The 27482-nt window shown below is 42.1% G+C and overlaps 1 protein-coding gene across 1 annotated transcript in view; it reads right to left on the reverse strand.

Moving 5' to 3' along the window:
* LOC124612822 (cleavage and polyadenylation specificity factor 73) overlaps positions 1 to 27482 on the reverse strand; it is an 86579-nt gene that overhangs the window by 40162 nt on the left and 18935 nt on the right. Inside the window, exons 6-8 of the mRNA XM_047141243.1 lie at positions 15317 to 15494; positions 12088 to 12177; positions 5663 to 5813 (exon numbers count right to left, since the gene is read on the reverse strand). Coding sequence (XP_046997199.1) covers positions 5663 to 5813; positions 12088 to 12177; positions 15317 to 15494 — 419 coding nt within the window. The remainder of the gene's footprint in view (positions 1 to 5662; positions 5814 to 12087; positions 12178 to 15316; positions 15495 to 27482) is intronic.

Raw genomic sequence — 27482 nt, forward strand, 5'->3', positions numbered from 1 at the left:
CAACCAAGCATTCCTTGGCCATTATCAATAGCTATTGTATATAAGGGGATACCAACAGCCCACTAACAGTTAGTGGACTGTTGGTATCCCCTAATATTGCCTGTGAGTTCATTGGTTCTCATAGCATCACCATAGTGTATTTGGGCATGCACTGAGTAGACATTCTATGTTCCTTCTACATCTACATCTACATTTATACTCCGCAAGCCACCCAACGGTGTGTGGCGGAGGGCACTTTAGGTGCCACTGTCATTACCTCCCTTTTCTGTTCCAGTCGCGTATGGTTTGCGGGAAGAACGACTGTCTGAAAGCCTCCGTGCGCGCTTGAATCTCTCTAATTTTACATTTGTGATCTCCTCGGGAGGTATAAGTAGGGGGAAGCAATATATTCGATACCTCATCCAGAAATGCACCCTCTCGAAACCTGGACAGCAAGCTACACGGCGATGCAGAGCGCCTCTCTTGCAGAGTCTGCCACTTGAGTTTGCTAAACATCTCCGTAACGCTATCACGGTTACCAAATAACCCTGTGACGAAACGCGCCGCTCTTCTTTGGATCTTCTCTATCTCCTCCGTCAACCCGATCTGGTACGGATCCCACACTGTTGAGCAATACTCAAGTATAGGTCGAACGAGTGTTTTGTAAGCCACCTCCTTTGTTGATGGACTACATTTTCTAAGGACTCTCCCAATGAATCTCAACCTGGTACCCGCCTTACCAACAATTAATTTTATATGATCATTCCACTTCAAATCGTTCCGCACGCATACTCCGACATATTTTACAGAAGTAACTGCTACCAGTGTTTGTTCCGCTATCATATAATCATACAATAAAGGGTCCTTCTTTCTATGTATTTGCAATACATTACATTTGTCTATGTTAAGGGTCAGTTGCCACTCCCTGCACCAAGTGCCTATCCGCTGCAGATCTTCCTGCATTTCGCTACAATTTTCTAATGCTGCAACTTCTCTGTATACTACAGCATCATCCGCGAAAAGCCGCATGGAACTTCCAACACTATCTACTAGGTCATTTATATATATTGTGAAAAGCAATGGTCCCATAACACTCCCCTGTGGCACGCCAGAGGTTACTTTAACGTCTGTAGACATCTCTCCATTGATAACAACATGCTGTGTTCTGTTTGCTAAAAACTCTTCAATCCAGCCACATAGCTGGTCTGATATTCCGTAGGCTCTTACTTTGTTTATCAGGCGACAGTGTGGAACTGTATCGAACGCCTTCCGGAAGTCAAGGAAAATAGCATCTACCTGGGAGCCTGTATCTAATATTTTCTAGGTCTCATGAACAAATAAAGCAATTTGGGTCTCACACGATCGCTGTTTCCGGAACCCATGTTGATTCCTACAGAGTAGATTCTGGGTTTCCAAAAATGACATGATACTCGAGCAAAAAACATGTTCTAAAATTCTACAACAGATCGACGTCAGAGATATAGGTCCTATAGTTTTGCACATCTGCTCGACAACCCTTCTTGAAGGCTGGGACTACCTGTGCTCATTCCCAATCATTTGGAACCTTCCGTTCCTCTAGAGACTTGCGGTACACGGCTGTTAGAAGGGGGGCAAGTTCTTTCGCGTACTCTGTGTAGAAACGAATTGGTATCCCGTCAGCTCCAGTGGACTTTCCTCTGTTGAGTGATTCCAGTTGCTTTTCTATTCCTTGGACACTTATTTCGATGTCAGCCATTTTTTCGTTTGTGCGAGGATTTAGAGAAGGAACTGCAGTGCGGTCTTCCTCTGTGAAACAGCTTTGGAAAAAGGTGTTTAGTATTTCAGCTTTATGCGTGTCATCCTCTGTTTCAATGCCATCATCATCCTGGAGTGTCTAGATATGCTGTTTTGAGCCACTTACTGATTTAACGTAAGACCAGAACTTCCTAGGATTTTCTGTTAAGTCAGTACATAGAATTCTACTTTCGAATTCACTGAACACTTCACGCATAGCCCTCCTTATGCAAACTTTGACATCGTTTAGGTTCTGTTTGTCTGAGAGGTTTTGGCTGCGTTTAAACTTGGAGTGAAGCTCTCTTTGCTTTCGCAGTAGCTTCCTAACTTTGTTGTTGAACCACGGTGGGTTTTTCCCGTCCCTCACAGTTTTACTCGGCACGTACCTGTCTAAAACGCATTTTACAATTGGCTTAAACTTTTTCCATAAACACTCAACATTGTCAGTGTTGGAACAAAAATTTTCGTTTTGATCTGTTAGGTAGTCTGAAATCTGCCTTCTATTACTCTTGCTAAACAGATAAACCTTCCTCCCTTTTTTTATATTCCTATTAACTTCCATATTCAGGGATGCTGCAACGGCCTTATGATCACTGATTCCCTGTTCTGCACTTACAGAGTCGAAAAGTTCGGGTCTGTTTGTTATCAGCAGGTCCAAGATGTTATCTCCACGAGTCGGCTCTCTGTTTAATTGCTCGAGGTAATTTTCGGATAGTGCACTCAGTATAATGTCACTCGATGCTCTGTCCCTACCACCCGTCCTAAACATCTGAGTGTCCCAGTCTATATCTGGTAAATTGAAATCTCCACCTAAGACTATAATATGCTGAGAAAATTTATGTGCAATGTATTCCAAATTTTCTCTCAGTTGTTCTGCAACTAATGCTGCTGAGTCGGGAGGTCGGTAAAAGGAGCCAATTATTAACCTAGCTCGGTTGTTGAGTGTAACCTCCACCCATAATATTTCACAGGAACTATCCACTTCTACTACACTACAGGATAAACTACTACTAACAGCGACAAACACGCCACCACCGGTTGCATGCAATCTATCCTTTCTAAACACCGTCTGTGCCTTTGTAAAAATTTCAGCTGAATTTATCTCTGGCTTCAGCCAGCTTTCTGTACCTATAACGATTTCAGCTTCGGTGCTTTCTATCAGCGCTTGAAGTTCCAGTACTTTACCAATGCAGCTTCGGCAGTTTACAATTACAATACCGATTGCTGCTTGGTCCCCGCATGTCCTAACTTTGCCCAGCACCCTTTGAGGCTGTTGCCCTTTCTGTACTTGCCCGAGGCCATCTAACCTAAAAAACCGCCCAGTCCACGCCACACAACCCCTGCTACCAGTGTAGCCGCTTGCTGCGTGTAGTGGACTCCTGACCTATCCAGCGGAACCCAAAAACCGACCACCCTATGGCGCAAGACGAGGAATCTGCAGCCCACACGGTCGCAGAACCGTCTCAGCCTCTGATTCAGACCCTCCACTCGGCTCTGTACCAAAGGTCCGCAGTCAGTCCTGTCGACGATGCTGCAGATGGTGAGCTCTGCTTTCATCCCGCTAGTGAGACTGGCAGTCTTCACCAAATCAGATAGCCGCCGGAAGCCAGAGAGGATTTCCTCCGATCCATAGCGACACACATCATTGGTGCCAACATGAGCGACCACCTGCAGATGGGTGCACCCTGTACCCTTCATGGCATCCGGAAGGACCCTTTCCACATCTGGAATGACTCCCCCCGGTATGCACACGGAGTGCACATCGGTTTTCTTCCCCTCTCTTGCTGCCATATCCCTAAGGGGCCCCATTACGCGCCTGACGTTGGAGCTCCCAACTACCAGTAAGCCCACCCTCTGCGACTGCCCGGATCTTGCAGACTGAGGGGCAACCTCTGGAACAGGACAAGCAGCCATCTCCGGCCGAACATCAGTATCAGCTGGAGACAGAGCCTGAAACCGGTTCGTCAGACAAACTGGAGAGGCCTTCCGTTCAGCCCTCCGGAATGTCTTTCGCCCCCTGCCACACCTCGAGATGACCTCCCACTCTACCACAGGTGAGGGATCAGCCTCAATGTGGGCAGTATCCTGGGCAGCCACAGTCGTAGTCCGATCGGGGGATGCGTGGGACGAGCTGGCCGTCCCCGACAAACCCCCATCCGGACCCCCACAGTGATGCCCATTGGCAACAGCCTCAAGCTGTGTGACCGAAGCCAACACTGCCTGAAGCTGGGAGCGAAGGGATGCCAACTCAGCCTGCATCCGAACACAGCAGTTGCAGTCCCTATCCATGCTAAAAACTGTTGTGCAAAGAACATCTGAACTAATCTACAGAGAGCACAAACAAATCAACACAAAATTTAAACGGTTATTAAAATACAAGATTGCCTAGTAAATGCAGTAATGCTGCTACTTGCGCACTGCTGACACACTGCTTGGCGGCGGAAGGAGACTACGCGATTTTACACTATTCAGGTACTAAAATGCGATGCTACAACTCTCAAATACTATAATACGCCCGAAATTTATGAATTTGAACAATGCAAGTACCAAAAACACGCAAAGAAATTAAGAATTAAACTATGTAACAAATGAGTGAGCTAGGAGTATACGACTTTCTGCTGGCAGCTACTTATCCAACGGCGGCAGGGAGCACACTCCTTCTTCAACTTCATGATCACTGTATCTCACACGCACTGAGCTGCAGGGTGCCGAGTCTATTAACGGTGTTATTGGTGATTTTTATTTCGATGGTTTTTTTAATTAAACAGTCCCACAAGCCATTAGTGCAAGTCATGACTGAGGCTTCATCAAATCTGACCCGGAGACCATTTTATAGAGCATGCTCACCTAAAGCGGATTTTTCGGGATAACGCAGGTGATAAAACCTCCTATGTTCCTTCCTACGTTGTTCGACAGTGCGCATTGTTTGTCCGATGTAAGACTGGCCACATTTGCCAGGTATCTTGTAGACCCCAGGTGTTCTGACACTGCAGCTTCTTGAACTGGTTTTAGTAATTGCTTGGTTTTTGTCTACACTATCCTGAAAAATCCGCATTAGCTGAGTATGTTCTAAAAAATGGTTACTGGATCAAATATGATGAAACGTTTGCCGTGGATAGCACAAACGGCTTCTCGGGCCGTGTAATTAAAGATGTCTTCGAAACAAAAATCACTGATAACATCCTTAACACAAACAGCAGCCTGCAGCTCAGTGCAGTAGTAGGATCCACTGATCATGAGGCTGAAGTGGGAGCACTGAAAGCTGAGTAAAACTATGTCCATACGTGGTGATGCTGTCAGCACCAGTGATTTCACAACTGGTTGCTAGTGTACAGAAGGACATACCAGTGGCCCACTGGCAGTCACACCACTTGACAATGGCCAAGGAGTGTTTGGTCAAAAGCTCGTGGAATTTTAAACACTTCATGTGGCTGGAAGCCTGAGAACACTCAATTGATTTCTCCCACTGCAGGACTCTGCATTCTTACAAAAGCAGTGTTGATCATCTATTTTGTTCACAATGCATGACTTCGATTACAGCATACCACTACAAGAAGTTGGATGATGTGAAAGATTCTTGCCAAATAAACTAATATTTGTAACCTACTGTGTGCTTCCGTACGGCAATGATGAGAACATAAAGGAGCCTTAATCACTAATAAACTCAATGGAATTTCCTGGATAGCCCATCACTATCCTTCTTGCAGTCCCTGTTTAATGCCATATGACTTTCACGTTTCAGCCACTGGAGGGAATGTAGATGGGGGGGAAAAAATAATGATAAAGTATCTGAGCACATTACTCGTAACTGGCTTTTCCTTTGCACAGGAAGGTACCAAAAGCCAGGCTAACTGATTTAGAAAATTTATTTCTAGTGAAATATTTCAAGTAAAGAATATATTTTTTTTACCTAAAATGAGAAGCAGCTCCTGTGCACGTCCTAGTGCGAACACTGGTATAAGGCAGCGTCCTCCCCTGTTCACAATGTCATGTACAAGTGCTGTAAAACGTCCCTCACGCTCTTCTCTCTTCTCATGAATGTGTGTTCCATATGTCGATTCCTGGTAATTGATTCCTCTTATTTATTTTCAAGTTTTTCACAAACAATACATACACAAACAAAAAACTCTGACACTGTCAATAGTATGAAATTGCTGCATAAAACTAGATTTCTTGGGGAAAATGAGTACACGAAACTCGACAGTAAGATTTGATTTGAAGGTCAAATATATGCAAGATTAAACATATTTCTAGACACTACATACAACAAACCTTAGCAACTGTCAAATGTGAAAAATAAAAACTGCCACAAACAAATTAAACTGCTTCACTCACTTAAAAATTTGGCAGTTGATATTTACCTGACCACAAAAAAATAAAGGCATGTAACGTGCCGGGCTGTATCCTTGTATTAGTGCCACTTAAAGTTCACGTCACAACCGGATGTATTGAAACATTTCCTCACCCAGTAGATAGTGAGCAGTGTTCCCGACCTACTTTGCTTTGCTTATTCAATATTGTCTTCCCAGTAGCTGCGTCTGTCTCACCTAAATCACAACTTAATCGTCACATTAGGTAGGTCAAAAACTTCCAGTCCTTAACAATGTTCACAATTACACTTTTTTGGTACCGACCGGAAAAATTAACAGACTTGCTGCACTTTTGCTCCATGAGAATCTGACCGAGAACTAACTGAGAACTGCACCAGCTCGGACCTTATATAGACGAGTGCTTGAATATTTGACTATTTCTGTTAATATATTGTCGTTTATAATTTCCCAGTGTTAAAATGATCCTTTCTAATTGGTTTTGAAGTTAACTATTGGGTTTTAGTACTTAAATAACATGAGTGAGCTGTATAAATTTAAATACGCGGAACTAACTTATGCGTCCACAGTGGGAATTCCCGACTTATAACCATGGCAGCCATCTTCAACAAAAATTTTTACTTATTCAAATTTACTTAATTCATAATTAATGCACTTACAAAGTTGAGACTGGAGTCATTTCACGTAGAAAAATAAAGGTAGCAAAAGTATCAAAACAGATCTCGGAATTATTTAGTAGTTTGGTCACAATTGGCACTGAAAGTCATACAGGCTACAGATTTCAAGTCCTAATATCTATTTAACTAATAGACTTTAGGTTAATTTAAACACTTTGCTGCACTTTGCTGGAATCAGTAAAATTTAGGCTTTCTTTTGGATGCAGTCTTATAGTTGAATTCGATCTATTAGCTCACTCAAATTTTACTTAATATGTATTGCACAATATACATCATTGTTCATAACTTTTAATAGGATCCATTTCCAATAAAACTAATTAGCTCATTAACTTCAGAAAAGACATTAGAATGTACTGAAATAATAGATTTTACTAGGGGAATTTTATTTAAACTATTTCTGAATTCTGTGCTATGAGGCTGAAGGCCACAGAATCTGTAGTCGGAATCTGAGTAGTGAAAAAAAAAAAAAAGGTTCATTGCTTAACTAAGTTACTGAAGGAGTGTAAAACCAAAACAGGATAGCAGTGGGCAACCCTGCTTCGTTACAGGCAGTGCTTGGCCAATGAATCATCGAACACTTAAGGCACTTACACAAAGTTATTATGGGAATCATGCTACATATTAACAACAATGGCCACCTTTGTATTTAAAAACCTCCTCTTGACTATGTCGGGGCAAGGCAAATGAAAACTGCAAATGCTTAATAAGGAAATGTACAATAGCAGTAATAGCCTATAAGCTGGTAAGCACGTTCGTAACAGGGTGCAGAACCATATACACAGGTATAGGAACAGTATAAAGGTGGCTACCCCATTAGCAACTTGCCAGAGGGATGATCAGTATTCCGTTATTTAGTTTCTGCATAGTAAAGGTGTGAATTATTTTGGAATTCATCACAAAGGGTCAAGTATAACAATGCATACTGTAGGAGGGAAGGAATGACGATTACAATTTAACAGCCTAATGATGATGTGGTCATTCAAGATAGAGTACAAGGTCAAACTGGGGAAGGAAACTGTCTTTGTCTCATCAAAGGAACCATTCCAATGTTTAAGTGATTTAGGAATATCACTAGATGGCTGGACAGGGATCTGAATCACAGTCTTTCAAAGCTGAATCCAGTATTCTACTTATTGGGCAACTTCACTCAGTACTGCATGCTGTGACAGCAGCAAGTCTACAAATGTAGTTGTATTTTTACAAAGGGTGTGATGTCCATGACTGATACCTTCATTTCTGGTAAGTACACCACTCTGTGATGTTGGAACACACTAGAATGATGAAGCTAGCGCGATGGAAACTACTGAGTGACACTGGATTATATTATGGCAAATGAGAACATTAGTTATGGTTCAACACACTACATTATGCATAACATTCTCTAATTTCATGAAGTGTCTGCAAGATGTGTTCTCTGGATGCTGACTCCTGAAAGGAAAACACAATGTGCTGTTGCATGTGAACAACTTCTGCAGCAAAATGATCTATGCTGGCTTAGCAAGAATTATTACTTGGGAAAAGATGAGTTCACTAATACCAAGCAGACATGAAAAGAGCAAGGAAGGAATGGAGCCAAAACTTACAGAAATTCCAAACACATTCACCAGCATATACGGTTATACTCACACACCTTCAGGTTGCTTAAAATCATTAGCACAAATACATGTCACAAGGAATGACTATCACTAGTGTATCACACTTTGGCTTCCAATAAAATCAAAATGGTTTGAATTTTGTCTGCAAGTGTTCTGACAGAGCACGGCCTGACAACTGCGATGTCATAGAACTGAAGTCTGAGTGTCTTTGGCATTCATCACACCCACTAGACCTTTCCCACACAGTTACTATATAGGTGTACTGTGCAAAGAAGCACCAGAAGGCGCCAAGTTCCATATGGCATACCAGTGGTTGTACTAATTGCCAAACAATTTTTTTCTAGGGGTCTATAAGCACTCTGTACAACATGGATGGCATCAACATAAACTGCGACTGTGAAAAAGTGATATTTTACTTCACTGGGAGCCATCAATGTGCATTACAAATTTTTACTTACTGCAGTGAAACATAGAATTTTAATGTGGAAACCACTGAAAAACTGAGTGTTGGTAAGTGAGTAATGGAGAGCTGCGTGTTGGAAATTATTAGCATAGAGAGGAAAAAAACAAACATTTTGATCAGAGAATAAACTGGATTGGAAGGCATAACTACGAATGTAATGAAAATGAAAGGGTTGAGAAGAACATCACTCAGGTGAAAGGATTGTCAGTAGACCAAAGTAGTATACTGTTGGATGCCAACAGAAAAGAATTTACTTAGATCCTGACCAAATGGAAAGCTGAAGCGTGTAGCACATGGAAAATTCTAAAGTGGCCTATAGACTGTCAATAACATTGGGCAGTAACATTTTGCAATATATTATATTGATGGTTGGCTCCGCCAGTCAAGTGATATTGTGAAAACTACATGTCAAATATCCGAGTTGAAAAGAAGGTGGGTATGGACACCAGCTGTTAATCTGCCCCTGGACTGGCTTTGCGCCCTTGAAAATAAAAGAGGAGTGTAGATCACTGAAGGAGTGGTATCAGATGAGAGGATGACTGACACATGAAAATTTACAAAGCATCTTGAGGATACATGAATCAAATGCTTATGGATGCTTGCTAATTTGACATACTTCTGCAATATATTGTGCTATATATTCAGGCTCCAGACAGCGAAGTGATATTTAAGTAGAAAGACATTCATTTGTGAGATGCTAGTCCTGCAAGTCAGCACCTGTCAATTATCTCACTTTATTTGGCTACATGAAATTCATTTTAAGATGTAAAATCCCCAAGTGTAATATCACCACAGCCTATAAAGCCTAATTGTGATAGAAATGTACAAAACTGTTCAGAAATCTTGAAACATTATGTAAAGGTAAGGAAAGGTGTATATACATATTAAATGTTGAAACTGCATTTTATCCGATTTAGAAGGGATTTCTTGCCCTTGTAAAATGTTCAAAAATGTTGGCTCCAGTAGCTCATCAGCACCAACTTCGCTTTTCATTGCACTGGTAATTCTTTTCACTCCCTTCCTATAATTCGTCTGCAATGAATTTAACTTCTTAAATAATATAAGCTTATCTGTTTTCAGATACATTTCTCCATATTTCGACAACTAATCATAGTTCTCGGTATTCTTCTTATGGTTACTACACTCATTCGAGTTGACACATAATAAGGATGGCCACCCCTGTAGAGTTCCAATAATTCTAACATGAACATGTGTTCCACTGATTTTGCAGCTATATCCACAATTTGATTTAGACAGCACATCAAATAATGCAAAATAAATAAACTGAGTTGACAAAGATATACAATGTAGTCAGAAACTATGCAGTCCAGCCAGTTTGTGCATTTAAAATTCAATTTCAGTAGATCTGTCACACGAGCTTCCAGGCTCATCCACAGACAGTTCATAATATTGCATCTTGTGAAATACTGCACAATATTACTGAGAGTCTAGGGGTTGCCTAAGGGAAGCCTTTCCAGCAGTCGATTCTGAATGACTTATGATGACATTTATTAAAAGCTGAAGCCTAATATATCAATGAAAATAATCAATTTTTGAAATTACAATGTAATTGGGTAGGCAAAAAGTCTATGCACCAAGCAGCACACTAGAACACACATATAAGGGTACTGAAATTTCCAAGCTTTTGGAGCCAGTGGTTCCTTCTTCTTGCAGAAGGGTAAGGACGAGGGGTGAAGAAAAAGAACTGGTCAGGCTTAGGAATTGAGGCAAGTTTGGAAACGACACCTAGAACCCTGGGTCAGGAGAGAGCTACCAGATGGGATGAGAAAGAAAGACTGATTGTTGGAGAATGCACTGAACGAGGTTTGAAAACTTGAGAGCTTAAAGGTGGAAGATAGGGCAATATAGGGGTTACTGACACAACATTGTCCACACGTTAATAAGGACATGTGAGACAGAGGTGGGGTGGGGTGGGGTGGGGGGGGGGGGGGGGAGGGAGAATAGATGCCTCAGAAAATATTAGATACATAAAACTAAAAGGGAGTGAAGAAATTAATATTGAGACCAACAAATTGATGTATATTAATACCAGGTGGGTGACGAGAACCAAGGACATGGTGTAATGCCAGTTCCCACCTGCGAGGTGTCTGGTGTAAGAATCCAGATAACACATTTGGCGAAAGAAGTCACTGAAGTCAGGACTATTATTTGTAGATAGTGGAATAGTGTTTACCTAACAGTTGATACATGTCATGTATCGTTTCACAGGTGGCTCTCCGTTTGATAGTATATGTTTTTCCAGTTACAGGTCTGGTATATGTGGTTGTAGGACAGTGCATAGGTCAAGTCTTACAGTGGGGCAGTCACAGGTGTAGCAGCCACAGTGTAGGGTAATGGGTGCAGATGGAGCATAGGGTCTGACAAGGATACCGTGGAGATTGGGAGGGTGGAAAAAGGCTATTCTAGATGTGACGGGCAAAATGTCTGACAAAATGGACCTTATTTCACAGCATATTTTTAGGTGACTAATACATTCAACATCAGGGTAATATTGAATGACAATAGGTGCACTACTAAGTCATTTTTTCGTCAGCATCAGCAGTACCAGGACTGGACATGATGAACTGGGAAATCTGCTTTTGAGCTAGGCTGGTGGTGTGTTGCTATAAAGAGTCTCCATCCGAACAAATATATTTGACTCAAATGCTGAGGCTGTATGGCAGGGAATGTCTGACATCGAAAGGATGGAAACCTTCAAAATATACTGTTAAAATATAAGTATGTTGTTTGTTAGGAGGTTTAATGTGAACAGAAGTGTGTAGCTGACCCTCAGTGAGGATGAGGTCAACATAAAGGAAAGAGGCATGGGATTCAGAATATGACCATGTAAAACTTAATTGGAAGAATGTGTTTGGAGAGTCCAATAATTTTAACAGGTCAGCCTCACCATGAGTCCATATGGCAAAAATGTCATCAATCTATCTAAACCAAAGATGTCACCATTTGGACAGGACTTCCCTGGGATTCATAAGCCTTCAGCTCCTGGTTTGAGACAAGAATATATACAGGTCTGTCACACAGTCCAATCCCAGTTGAATTTGAGATATGGATATGGTTGCGCTAATTAGAAATATTTTATTATTTACAATCTGCTTCTTGTAGATGGGAAATGGCTCTCATGTCAACATTTGTATATACTTCTTAGCTACCTAAATGCATGTATTAATGCTTCCAAAATACATTAAAATACAAAGCATTCTTTTACTTCTTCTGCTGAATCAAAATTAAGTACTAGCCAACTATTATATTACCGTGATTAATACATCAGGATGTATGTTGGGTATTTCTGCAGCCATCAAATGCCTATCCTCTTGACGAGAGAAGTCGCCAGTGTACAAGATCTAAAACAAAACATAATACTTCTCATTAATTATGATGCCAAAAATGCTCTGATTTAATAACCTGAAACTAAAAGAGAAAGAATACTGTTCATTATCTAGATGAGACTGTAAAACATCACTAACTTTAGGATTATTATTTCAGTTAAATTAAAACAATGTTTGTAGTAGGTTACAAATTTTGCACTGTTCTATGAAGCTTTCAATGCAGCAACACACAAATGGATCTGTTCTATTCAGGTCACTGTTACTGCAAATAGTAAAATTGCCTCTGTTAACTAAAACAATTCTACAAAACTTCTGACACGCTTGCCATTATTGAAATACATTTCAGACTATGATTAGTAGCAAAACAAAACAGATCAAAAATCTGAAGTTTCTATAGAAACAGACATCACGAATATCACCCTTGACAAATGTCAAGTTTTATGAGTTACAGGGAGTGGCGAGTGGCAGACAGGCATTTTTGAAAGTAAACTAAGTTGTTGGACAATGTCCTTCATCAGCTTTAAGAAAACACACACACACACACACACACACACACACACACACACACACACACATGTTCACATGTTCTAGTAACCAGAATCCGACACAAACAAAGAATGCAGGTTGACCAGCCGAGGGCCCCCTGTGAGTGCTGATAGGCTGGCACGGTGGGCATGGCCTGCGCACATCGCTATGGTGGTGACAGCAGAGTTCACAGGTCATAGGGATGCTGCCTAGTGGCTCTCAGATACGTCCATGCCTTCTGGCGGACTGTCCATATTGTTGGACTGGGATACCAGACATATTATACATGCGCAATTTACACTCACGTGGCCACTGTTGTCTTGAGGTACTGAGGAGCCAACAGTCGTGTGTGTGTGTGTGTGTGTGTGTGTGTGTGTTTTCTTCAATATGATGGACTTTGTTCAAATGCACTGCCAGCCCTCAACGCCTTTTCTACATGGTGAGTAGTGATTTATCCAATTCATATTGTTGTTATTACATTCAGGGCTTGAGATACATACATAAGATCTGGCAGCTTTACTGCCTACAATTTATCACTGTCAACAGTGTACAAGCCAATCGCATCACTCACTCTCAGCTGGTTCAATAGACTATAATTTATCTCCTACAGAAACAACATATGTGACCTGGAGCAATATTGTTTTGCATGACACAGTATCGCCTATGACTAGATACTGCATTCACACACTAGTCAATGAAGAAACAGTTTAAAACATCACCAAGAGTTAGCAATCGGACATATCACTGCTAAATTTCCTTGTTCATCAAAACAAAATCCAAAATGATTTCTTGATTTGGGAATATTTAACAGTACAATTTTTAATGCCTGTAATAATGTTCACAGTAATTTATTCCTCTCTACAGTAATTTATTTCCCTCTAATGCTGTTAAGCACATGGAGTCACTCAGTTCATATTTGTCTCCCCTCACTGTCATAACAACTGGGTACATATCAACCAGGTTTATGATTGATCTAACCTTCCTCTTCCACTACTGTGAAAGGGATTAAGAGATTTGAAAGGTAGTTATAGTTTTTCTCCTACTTTTAAATGTTTCTATTAGTAATACTATACTTGGAATTCTGCATACTGAGAGAAATTCTTTCTCCTTGTAATTTTAAAGTCACATAAATTTGTTGATGAGTTCTTTATAGACAACTGTCACTGCATATCAAAATTCATTTTACAGTTAATTACTATTTGCTACAATTTACTTGAAACATAACCATTCATTTCAACTTGGTAAGATATCTGATAGACATACCATTTTCAAAAATTAGTTGTTATTTCCTCTGAAGGTAAGGTACATGCCACAGGTCTCTCACTAGGACATAATCTAATACTTGCCATCATGTAAGAAGATTCACATGCTTTTTCACCACACATACAATGCAGACCTGCGTGACAGCAAAGAAGATAATGCTGTCTTATATATCTTACATATCCCCTTACCGAACTATGGAAAATCCAGGATGGAATAATGACAATATTATGAAAAGCATAGATTGCTACTCACAATATAGTGGAGACGTTAAGTCACAGACAGGCACAACAAAAAGACTACTAAACCCGTAAGCTTTTGGCCAAAAGGTTTTCTGTCATCACATGGCTTGATGGGCCTATTCTTTTTTTAAGGTACCTTAACTGGTGAAGTGTATCTTAATAGGCTACAAACATCAATTTTACCTGCCATCTGAGAGGTGTTTGGAAATGAAAGGTTTTACCTACAACAAGACAGCACTCCATCTCACTACCACAGAGATGTCAGAGCCTACTTGGATGAAAATCTACCTGGACGATTCATAGCTGCTGAGTACCTACCAGCCTCCAGCCCTTACACCTCTTGACATTTATCTATGTGTGACCTTGGAAAATGAAGTTTATCAACAGAAGCCAGCTATACTGAACCTGATATGAGAAACCATCCAGATGTCCTGTGGGGCTATCATACTGGCAAGGCTGACACCGTACTTCAGTCAACAGTTCAGTGGCATCAATGTCGTTCGATTGCTAATGCAGGTCACTTTGAACACACAAAATAACCAAATAACCCCCCTCGCCCACCAATGCAACAACTGTACAGGAATGTCACTCTGTTCCATTAATATTGACTATCAAATAGTGTCTACATTTTTCTGGACCCCTTTGTATACCTGTGTGTGTGTGTGTGTGTGTGTGTGTGTGTGTGTGTGTGTGTGTGTTGTCTACTTCAGAAAAAGGGCTTCTGGCCTAATGCTTACTTATTTAGCAGTCGTTTTGATGTGCCTGTCTGTGACTCAACATTTCCACTATATGGTGAGTAGCAGTCCCTTCTTTTCATTATATTGTCATATTGCTTTACTATTATTCTCTGTGTTTATTTCTGTCCAATGTTGGCCATGTCATCTTTCTATTATCCCATTTTTTCCCTCCTTTACACAAGAAGATTGTTCCAAATGCTCAAGATAAGGATCTTAATAGATGTAGCTGCTGTTAGTTTTGCTACACAGGATGATAAGTCGATACTTTTTATTTATCTGAAACTAACACAATACTTACATCAAGAAAAACCTCTCTTGTGTTTCCTTTTCTTCATTAGATTTGAATACAAGACATTTGTTTAGATTTAAAAAAGTTGATAATTACTTCACCTTCACACCAGCAATCTCTATCATAAACATGGCAGCACCAAGAACATGTCCTGCATTGTAGGCCCAAAATTTTATTCCATATACATCCTTTTCTTCATGGAAATTTATTGTTTCAATTTTATCCATGCTAGCTTCAAGATCTGCTTCAGTATACAACATTTGTTCTGTGGCTATATTGCTAAAAAGAAAAAAAAATACAAAAATAAATTAGAAAGGCTTAACACTTCACCTTTACTGTCAATTTTTTGTGCTGCACAATTAATTTTCAGGAATTTTTTTCCACTGACAAATGTGAGGTCTGTCCAAAAAATTCCAGAACTTTGTTCTCAAAATGTTTTTACGCATATCTTGTACATATCGTGAATGGTCTCCTTTGAAATACTCTCCTCCAGAACTGATACACTGCTCCCAATGCCATTTACACTTCCGGAAGCATTCTTGGTGGGAAGTGCCATTTGCAAATTTTCTTTTATCTTGTTTATCATTGCAAATTTTCATTCTTCCAATGGGCTTTTCAGCTTCAGAAATAAAAAAAAAGTCTGCAAAGGCCTGGTCTGGAGAGTCTGGAGGATGAAGCAGCACAGTGATTTCGTCTTTTGTGAAGTCATGCACCAACAGGAATGAATGTGTGGGTGTGTTAACACGATGCAAGAGCCATGAATTGTCTCGCCACACTTCAGGCTGTTTCCTTCTCACATTTTCTAGCAGACATTGCAACACGTCTCGATAGTACCATCAATAAACAGTCTGTCCCTGTGGCACAAATTCATGACGAACTAACCCTTCAAAAAACCATCAGCATGGCTTTCAAATCTGACCAGACCTGCCAAACTTTTTTTGGTCTTGGAGAACCTTCCCTAACCCAATGTGAAGAACGAACCTTGGTCTCGACATCTTAACCATAGACCGACACCTCATCACTGGTTATGATTCTCTTAAGGAACATCTCATTCTCATTTGCATGACCTAAAAGCTCTTCACAGACTGCAAGGCAAAGGTCTTTCTGGTCTTGACTCATGAGCCGTGGGACGAACATGGCAGTAACATGATGCATTCCAAGAGGCTGTGTCAGGATTTCATGACTTGAACCAACTGAAATGTTACAGTCTTCTGCAATCTCTCAGTCAGTTAGTCTTCAATTGGCATGCACAACTTTGTTGCCTTTCCTGACACGAGTGTCCTCAGTAGATGTTGAAGAGAGTCCTGAATGAGAGTCATCTTACGTCTGTCTGGCCATTTTTAAACAATGTGAACCATTCGTAAAACCAAGTATGGCTTAAGTACTCATTGCTATAGGGTTCATGCATCATTTGGTGTGTCTCTGTACGGGTTTTCTTGAGTTTCACACAAAATGTAATGCCAACGGTTCCCTCCTTTAACTCTGTCATCTCGAAATTCATATACTGTGCAACACAACATTCTACTCTATACACAGCACGGAACAATAACTAACAGACATACAATAATGAAACTTCCAGCACCTATACATTAAAACACTGGCATGTGCAGGGATGCCAACAGCATATCACTTCAACACACCATTGGGACGAAATTACGGATGCTCCGGAATTTTTTGAACAGGCCTCATAAATGAGAACTCTGAATATAGTACCTGATCAAAATGATTGGACACCTATATGTGGATATTAATATGGGGCATGTTCACTCTTGAACTTGTTGAACTCTGCTGAGGATACTTCCAATGAGGTGTCTGAATGTCTACGGAGGAATGGCAGCACATTTTTCCTCTGGAGCCGAAACCAGAGAAGGTAGTGACACAGGACGCTGGGGTCTGGACCAAACTAGATGCTCTCACTTACCACAAATGTCTTTCCCTAGGTTCATTTCAGGACTCTGGGCAGCCCAGTCAATTTTAGGAATGTTGTTATCCGCAAATCATTGCCTCACAGACGCTGCTTTATGACAAGGTGCATTACCATACGGACACAATCATCGTTTCTGAACTGTTTGTCTGCTGTACGCAGTACACAATGCTATGAAATGTATTCACATCGTCCCAGACTTACCAATTTCTTAAGCACAATAAGTGGATCACACCCTAAACATGAAAAACATCCCCATACCATAACACCACATCTTCCTCAATTCACTGTTGGCAACACACACCACAGCAGGTAATGTTTGCCAACTAAAACAATTTCATTGGATTGCCATTGGATATAGTGTGATTCATCACTCGAAATCACTTGTTTCCTGTCATCTACTGTCCAGTGGCATCACTCTTTACACCATCTCAAGCGTTGCCGAGTACCATCTACAGAGATGTTTGGGTATGAGAAGCTGCTTGACCATTGTACCTGGTTCTTTTTAACTTCCTACACACACTCATTGTGCTAGCTGGACTGCCAGTACCAGTTTGGAACTCACAAATGATTCCTTTCACTGATTTCAAATGATTATTTACAATCACCCTTGTTAAAGCTTGACAGTCCCTGACTGTCAGTAAATGTGGTCTGCCTGGTCTTGGTTTAGCAGTGGTTGTTCCTATGCTTTTCCAATGCACAGTCACATCACCAACAATCAACTTGAGCAGCTTTAGAAGGGTTTAAATGTCCCTGATGGATACTTTACTCAGGTGATACCCTATGACTAGTCCACATTTGAGGTCACTGATCTCTACTGACTTACCCCATGTATTATCAATGCTTCTCTACTGAGAACACAATACTGCCCCCCCCCCCCTCCCCCATCTCCTTTTATACTGTAAGGGCCACCTCTTGTTACTCATAACATATAGTAATTGATTCCACATTATATAGGTGTGTCCGGATACTTTTGATAAGATAATGTATGTCATACGTGTCACCTGCATCTGGCAGCACTACGGAACACGGAGGCAGAATTATGGACAATGCCACTTGCCAGCTACTGACAAACTTTACAATTGTTAATCATCATACACTGGAAAAGGTAACATTATGTTGAAATCACACAAATGTTTTACATAAACATGATGGAAGCTGAGTAGTTTTCATTGCATAGGTTTTCGTGGTTCAAAGCCATTTTAATGTTAAAATGCTAATTACATATTATGAAGGGATATTAGGCCTGAAACTGAAATCAAATTGACTACAGAAATAAGAGTGCATACTCTACAAAATATTGAGTTTTTATGTCTTTCAGTTTTATGAGGTGCATTCAAGTTACAATACCTACTTTTTTTTATCACAAACTAATCACATGAAAACAGTGAAACTTGTGTCACTTCTTGAAGCAATCTGCCTGCTGCTGTACACGTTTTTCACAATGTAAATGCCATGATCTCAAGGCCATTGTGAACGCTTCTTTAGGAGTCAGATCTGACTGCTGGAAAATCGTCGATGCAACAGTAGCATGGCTAGTAAATATGCAGTCACTGAGAGTATCTTTTATCGTTGGAAACAGCCTAAAGTCACTACGAGTCAGGTCAGATGAGTAGGGAACATGAGAAATAATTTCAAAGTTGTTGTCATGAGGAAACTGCAGAGTCACTTTTGTTCGATATGATGGTGCACTGTCTTGATAAAAGGGCACACACGCAGCTTTTTCCAGACATACACTCCTGGAAATGGAAAAAAGAACACATTGACACCGGTGTGTCAGACCCACCATACTTGCTCCGGACACAGCGAGGGGGCTGTACAAGCAATGATCACACGCACGGCACAGCGGACACACCAGGAACCGCGGTGTTGGCCGTCGAATGGCGCTAGCTGCGCAGCATTTGTGCACCGCCGCCGTCAGTGTCAGCCAGTTTGCCGTGGCTTACGGAGCTCCATCGCAGTCTTTAACACTGGTAGCATGCCACGACAGCGTGGACGTGAACCGTATGTGCAGTTGACGGACTTTGAGCGAGGGCGTATAGTGGGCATGCGGGAGGCCGGGTGGATGTACCGCCGAATTGCTCAACACGTGGGGCGTGAGGTCTCCACAGTACATCGATGTTGTCGCCAGTGGTCGGCGGAAGGTGCACGTGCCCGTCGACCTGGGACCGGACCGCAGCGAAGCACGGATGCACGCCAAGACCGTAGGATCCTACGCAGTGCCGTAGGGGACCGCACCGCCACTTCCCAGCAAATTAGGGACACTGTTGCTCCTGGGGTATCGGCGAGGACCATTCGCAACCGTCTCCATGAAGCTGGGCTACGGTCTCGCACACCGTTAGGCCGTCTTCCGCTCACGCCCCAACATCGTGCAGCCCGCCTCCAGTGGTGTCGCGACAGGCGTGAATGGAGGGACGAATGGAGACGTGTCGTCTTCAGCGATGAGAGTCGCTTCTGCCTTGGTGCCAATGATGGTCGTATGCGTGTTTGGCGCCGTGCAGGTGAGCGCCACAATCAGGACTGCATACGACCGAGGCACACAGGGCCAACACCCGGCATCATGGTGTGGGGAGCGATCTCCTACACTGGCCGTACACCACTGGTGATCGTCGAGGGGACACTGAATAGTGCACGGTACATCCAAACCATCATCGAACCCATCGTTCGACCATTCCTAGACCGGCAAGAGAACTTGCTGTTCCAACAGGACAATGCACGTCCGCATGTATCCCGTGCCACCCAACGTGCTCTAGAAGGTGTAAGTCAACTACGCTGGCCAGCAAGATCTCCGGATCTGTCCCCCATTGAGCATGTTTTGGACTGGATGAAGCGTCGTCTCACGCGGTCTGCACGTCCAGCACCAACGCTGGTCCAACTGAGGCGCCAGGTGGAAATGGCATGGCAAGCCGTTCCACAGGACTACATCCAGCATCTCTACGATCGTCTCCATGGGAGAATAGCAGCCTGCATTGCTGCGAAAGGTGGATATACACTGTACTAGTGCCGACATTGTGCATGCTCTGTTGCCTGTGTCTATGTGCCTGTGGTTCTGTCAGTGTGATCATGTGATGTATCTGACCCCAGGAATGTGTCAATAAAGTTTCCCCTTCCTGGGACAATGAATTCACGGTGTTCTTATTTCAATTTCCAGGAGTGTATTTCATACAATGCTGAAAGGAGTTTGTTCTTCAAAATATATTGGTAGGATGTACCTGTCAGGTAGTGCCTTTTGTAACACCAATGAGTAACAGTTACGCCGTAGCTGCCCCAGAACATGGCCACCATCATTATTTCAGCACTTTGCTAACACCGAATTTTTTTGGTGGCAGTGAGTGTGTACGCTTCTACTGAGTTGACTGGTGCTTTTTTTCAGGATCAAAAAATGGCATCCATGTCTCATCCACTGTCGCAATCGATAAAGAAAATCCCATTCATGCCATCGTCATGCATCAGCACTGCCTGGCAATACGGCACGTACACAGTCTTGGGGTCACCGCCAGCACTCGTGGCTCCCACTGGAGAACACTTTATGCATTTTCAGGTCTTCATGCTGGATTGTGTGCACAAATCCTATGGAAATGCCTACTCTGGAGGCAATGTGTTTCACATTGATTCGGCAACCCTCCAAAGCAACTTTCTCCACCTGCTCAATCACGTTGTCAGACTGGCTGGTGCGACGCCAAGAATGTCTTGGTTTGTGGTCAAACAATACTCTGTCTTTTCTGAGTTATCACACCCATGAATGCACATTAGACACATCCATGACACCATCTTACTTAACAGGCAATGAATTTCAATCATTGTCACTCAACGAAAATATAGAAAACCAATGATTACATGCTGTTCTTGTAATGAAAATGTCATTATTTTAAGTATTAAAGACAATCCTCACTCATTCTGGTGCCACTAGAGTTCTGAGTGCTGTACAGTGCTCTTTGTAATGCATTCACAATGAGTGCACAAATATTTTAAAAAAACAAATTGCATGTTTCTATCTGTTTCTAGTCCTGAGAAAAAAAAAAAAATTGAAGGCATTGTAACTTGAATGCACCTTGTACGAAAACTACCATGTTCACTCTACAATCAAGCGATAAGAAACTGTTCTGCGAACATTTTAAGGTGATTTCAGTTTCATCTATATAAACTGCAGCTCAAGCAGTAACTGTGTCTACATCTACATACACAGGGTGGAGAAAAATAGTGTCACAAAATTTTAACCCTGATTAACTGATGCCAGAAGGAACCAAAATCACTAATGCTGGATAGGTCAACAACACAACATTTTTAAACTATGGAAACATGGCGCCACACGCTCTGATTGGCCGTGGGATTGCCCTGTTGCCATTCCCTTGGTTGATGGGCAGCACTATGGTTGTTGGTTCACACATACAAATGTCCACCGCCCTGTCACTGCCTCAAAGAGATATGCATACATGTCGAATACGTCACCTCCCATACCTGCAAACATTTACATTAATTCACTGGCAACTTGGTGAAACAGGCTCGTTAGCGGGACATCATGGTGATGCTGGATGACCTCAAACACGAGAGGATGCCGCATTTGAAGAGACTGTTCTCAAGCGCTTCGAGGAAGCACCTATGACAAGTACTGAAGCGGTTGGACATGACATGGGGGTCACTCATTGGTTAGTCTGGAAGGTTCTGAGGGATGGCAGCCAGTATTCATCTAGTTTCCACCCTGTCCAAGACTTAAATCCTGCAGTGGACTATGAACACAGGCTAGGGTTTTGCCGGTGGTTTCTGTGACGTGTTGCATGAGATCCCAACTTCCCCACCATTGTGTTGTTAACCGATCAGTGCACCTTCCATCGGGGTGACCTTCACAACACTCCAAACATTCATTAGCAGGCAAGGGGAGATCCTCGCGTCACGTGTGTCCACGGACATCAGGAACAATTTTCGCTCCAAATCTGGGCAGGCATTGTGGGTGACCATCTGATTGGGCCGGTCTGTCTACCTCCTTGACTTATTGCGGCAAATTACCTTCACTTTTTGCAAGGAACTCTACCCAGCCTGCTGGAAGATGTTCCCCTGGACATACAGCTGTGCATGTGGTTGCAGCATGATGGGGTATCCGCACATAACAGTTGTGCTGTGCACAGATATTTAAATGAACTCTTCGATGGCTGGGTAATTGGCAGAGGTGCTCGTAGGACATGGCCCCCACGATCACCAGACCTCACGCCATCAGACATTTTCCTCTGGGGATTCTTCAAGATTCTAGTTCACCCAACCAGATGCGAGCTACCTAGAAACGAAGAGGAATTAAAGAAAGGCATTCAACATGCTGCCAAGCACATCAGGGAAATGCCAGGAATCTTTGAAAGAGTTCGGCAAGAAACCATCTGATGTTACCAAGTTTGTGTTGCGCCAGAGGGTCACCAGTTTGAGCACCTGCTTTAAGCAAACACTGTTCTAGATACAGAAAAGACCGTTTTCAGGGCCAACACAATTTGTGAAAGACTATCTGTAAGCAAACTAACGGCTGTTGATGAGTTTGTTCCCAGTATGTCTTATCATGAAACTACAATGGATGTGTCGGGATCCTGGTGGATTCGCTCCCAGGCCCCCAGAGGGGAAGGCTGGGATGCTACCACCGAATGTGTGCGCCACCTTGGATACATCACGATCTCTGGAAAGCAAAGCATTCACAGTCACGCATTGTCCAGAGCATCTGGTAACAGGGCAATCCTGTGGCCAATCGGAGCGTGTGGCGCCAAGTTTCTGTAGTTTAAAAATTATGCGTTGTCGACCTACACAACATTAGTAATTTTGGTTCCTATTGGCATCAGCTATCCAGGGTTAAAATTTCGTGACACAATTTTTTTTTCCACCCTGTATACCACTCAAACTATTGTGAAGTGAAAGGCAGAGGGTACATACTATTTTAGATCATTGTAATTTTTTCCCATCCCATTCACATATGGAGTGTGGGAAGATTCACTGCTTAAATGCCTCTGTGCACACTGTAATTAGTCTAACCCAATCTTTGCTGTTTCTGTCGGAGTGATTCTTAGGAGGATGAAGTATATGCCTACATTCTTCACTTAATGCTGGTACCTGAAACTTTTTAAGTAGGCTTTTATGGGATCATTTTCCCAGTATCCTGTTAATGAACTCAAGTCTGCCACCCGCTTCACCTATGACTGTGCCTATGGTTCATTCGAACCCACATCCCTACAAACTGTTAAGGTCCCTGGTAATGATCAAACTTGTTTGTCAAATTTGCTTCTCCCCATTCACAAGTTTATTAAACAAACATGAAGATTCATCAACAAAGTTTGTCAAATTTAACCTCACTTTTGAAGCATTTGCCACAAAGTATTTTGACACTAGTGGCAATGATAACCAGTTCAAAGTATTTCTTGCATTAACTTTAGCATGGTGTATAAAGAAGAAAATGAAAACAGCCACTAGTCCAGTGAATGGTTGACATTAACAGATAACATTACCCATGAAAATTAAATGACAGTCACTAAAATACCACAACATGCAAACATATACGTCGTCCTTGGAAGAACTGGAGAGCTTCGATTCTTTTATTTTCTTCCACTTCCAGTTGTGAATAGAATATTGATTATTTTCTTACATCTTCCTGTAACCTATGTCTAGAAAAGATGCAACACCTCTACCACTTCCATAATTGTCAGTGCTCTTTTGTTTTTATCCATACACTGTTGATTATATTTTCCACAATTGTGGAAACTCAGGGGACAGTAAGAGAAACTCTATACTGCTAAACGCGCATACTGAAACATCAACACAAACAACATCCTCCACTTTGCCAAATCAGCCATCAGTTACCATTTACATCACACATTCTATGTTTGGTAAGACATCAGTCACACACTGCCAAACCATTTTACAACAGTAGTGATATTTGACCTTTTTTTAATCACTCAGATATTTGAGTGATCTTCCAACTATAGCTTATTGATATTGTAGTCATAGGATAGTATTGTTCAACATTTTGTGAAGTGTACAAGACTATTAGTACTGTCTGCCAGGCCATTAGTATACAACATGAACAGCAGAGTTCCCCTGGGTACACCTGAATTTACTTCTACTCCAGTCCACGAGTCTCGTTCCAAGATAACAAGATGTCTCCTCTCTAGCAAGAAATCCTCAATTCAGTCACAAATTCCGTGTGATACACTGTACAACTGTCCTTAGTTAATACGTGTAGATGTAGACTGAGTTAAATTCTTTTCAGAAGTCAGAAAATATTGCATCAAGTGATTAACACAATCCATGTCATGTAAGAAAAGTATGAGTCGAGTTTCACATTATGAATGTTTGCAGAATACAGGTGGGTTGACACAGAAGAGGTAATTCTGCTTAAACAATAGAAAATCCATGATGGAATAATGACAATATTATGAAAAGGATAGATTGTAACTCACCATATACTGGAGACGCTGCATGAGAAGCAATCTGGCTAATGGGGTTAAGGGAGAGACTGTGGAGGGAAGGAGGAGGGATACCAGGGTAGGTGTGGGGGATGGTAAAGTGCTGCTAGTGCAAGGACACAGGACTTAGTGGGGACAGGATAGGGCAGCTAGGTGCAATTGGGTGGTTAGATGGCAGGTGGGGGGGAGTGAAAAAGGAGAGAAATAAAAAGAATGTGTGGGTGCATTGATGGAATAGAAGGCCGTGTAGTGCTGGAATGGGAGCAGGGAATGGAGTAAGTGGGTGAAGGATAGTGACTATTGAAGGACGAGGTCTGAGAGGATTACAGCAATGTATGATGTACTGCAGGGAGAGTCACCACCTGTGCAGTTCTGAAAAGCTAGTGTTGGTAGGAAGGATCCGTATGGTGCACGCTGCGAAGCAGTCAATGAAGTGAAGAATGTTGTGTTGGCCAGAGTGCTCAGCGACAGGGTGGTAAAGTTGATTCTTGGCGACAGTTTGTCGGTAGCCACTCATGCAGACAGACAGCTTGTTGGTTGTCATGCCCACGTAGAATGCAGCACAGTGGTTGCAGCTTAGCTCGTATATCAGATGACTGGTTTCACAGGCAGCCCTGCCTTTCATGGGATAGGTGACACTTGTGACTGGACGGGAGGTGGTGAGAGGATGTATGGTACAGGCCTTGGATTTAGATCTATTACAGGGATGTAACACATTCCAGAGATATGAGTAATGAGGCAAGGGGTGGGAACAGATATTCCTCATTTCAGGGAATGACAAGAGATACACTACATGATCAAAAGTATCCGGACACCACCAAAAACATACACTTTTCATATTAGGTGCATTGTGCTGCCACCTAATGCCAGGTACTTCATATCAGCGACCTTAGTAGTCATTTGACTTTGTGAGAGAGCAGACTGGGGTGCTCCATGGAACTCATGGACTTCGAACGCGGTCAGGTGATTGGGTGTCACTTGTGTCATACATCTCTACACAAGACTTCCACACCCCTAAACATCCCTAGGTACACTGTTTCCGATGTGATAGTGAGGTGGCAATAAGGGATATTTACAGCACAAAAGTGTACATGCCGACCTCATCTGCTGACTGACAGAGACAGCCAACAGTTGAAAAGGGTCATAATGTGTAACAGGCAGACATCTATCGAAAACATCACACAGGAATTCCAAACTGCTTCAGGATCCACTGCAAGTACTATGACAGTTGGGCGGGAGGTGGGAAAACTTGGATTTCATGATCGAGCGGTTGCTCATAAGCCACACATCATGCTGGTAAATGCCAAACGACGCCTCTCTTTGTGTAAGGAGCATAAACACTGGATGACTGAACAGTCGAAACATTTTGTGTGGAGTGTCAAATCACGGTACACACTGTGGCGATCCGATGGCAGGGTGTGGGTATGGCAAATGCCCAGTGAATGCCATCTGCCAGTGTGTGTAGTGCCAAGAATAAAATTCGGAGGCGGTGGTGTTATGGTGTGGTCGTGTTTTTCAAGGAGGGGGCTTGCACCCCTTGTTGTTTTGTGTGGCACCATCACAGCACAAGCCTACATTGATGTTTTAGCACCTTCTTGCTTCCCACTGTTGAAGAGCAATTCGGGAATGGTGATTGCATCTTTCAACAAGATTCAACACTTGTTCCCAATGCACGGCTTTTGGTGGAGTGGTTACATGACAGTAAAATCCCTGTAATGGACTGACCTGCATAAAGTCCTGACCTGAATCCTACAGAACACCTCTGACACGTTTTGGAACAACGACTTCGTACCAGGCCTCACCGACCGACATCGATACCTCTCCTCTGTGCAGCACTCCATGAAGAATGGGCTTTCATTCCCGAAGAAACCTTGCAGCACCTAACTGAACGTATGCCTGTATGCTGTCATCAAGGCTAAGGGTGGGCCAACACCATATTGAATTCCAGCATTACTGATGGAGGGCACCATGAACTATTAAGTAATTTTCAGCCAGGTGTCCAGATACTTTTGATCACATAGTGTAGCTGAAACCTGGCAAAGCATTAAATTTGCGGGCAGGCTGTGGAAGACAAATGAGACCAGTCCCATCTTATATGAACAACCAGAATTACCATTATTGAAAAGACATAAATGTTCATACAACCGATAATAAACATCAAATAACACAACCGGCTGGTGATAGCACTGCATGTAGTTTTCTCACACAGGATTATTCAGTCTCAAATTTTCAGGAACAAAAATAGTGTCACAGTGATTGAGATTTCTGATCAATATGAAGGATGCTGCAAGTTTTGGTTGGACCTGAACCGGCATTTTTCAGAAGTTTGCCATTCATAGTTTCAACAAGATGTGTCATTATACACTGCAGATAAAGCAAAGATGGCAACACAAAAAAGGCTTCATAACTGGTTAGCTCCACATTTTGAGCTATTCCTGGCATCCAAGACAACCTGTTTATTTGCTTGTGATTATTTCTTTTGCTGTATGCCTGCTTTAAGAGCTATATATTCACAGGACACTGGAAAAATGAAGACACAAAATTAAGATACACCAGAGATGCTGCAAATTGGACGAGTGTCTATAGAGAGTAGAATATCATCCACAGGATGTAATTTCCAACACTTATAACTCTGATTACATTCTATAAAAGACAAGTCATAATACTTACATTTTGGTGTATTTCTTTTAGTACTGCTGGGTTCGTCAAAAGGACTGTGCATATACACCTGGGCAATTTTAGTTGGGGGAGGAATGGGGGAGGAAAAATCCAGCCCCTGCACCACAACTTGGAGTGCCTTTGGGAGAAGAGGTATGTGGAGAAAGCAAATGCAACATCTCTCCCACAGTACAGGTATCATTCTGAATGCTTACGCACTTTGTGTAATAAAATAACTGTGAACTATGTGATCAA

This window comes from Schistocerca americana, chromosome 4, assembly GCF_021461395.2.
Source record: "Schistocerca americana isolate TAMUIC-IGC-003095 chromosome 4, iqSchAmer2.1, whole genome shotgun sequence".
In the NCBI taxonomy this organism is placed as follows: Eukaryota; Metazoa; Arthropoda; class Insecta; order Orthoptera; family Acrididae; genus Schistocerca; species Schistocerca americana.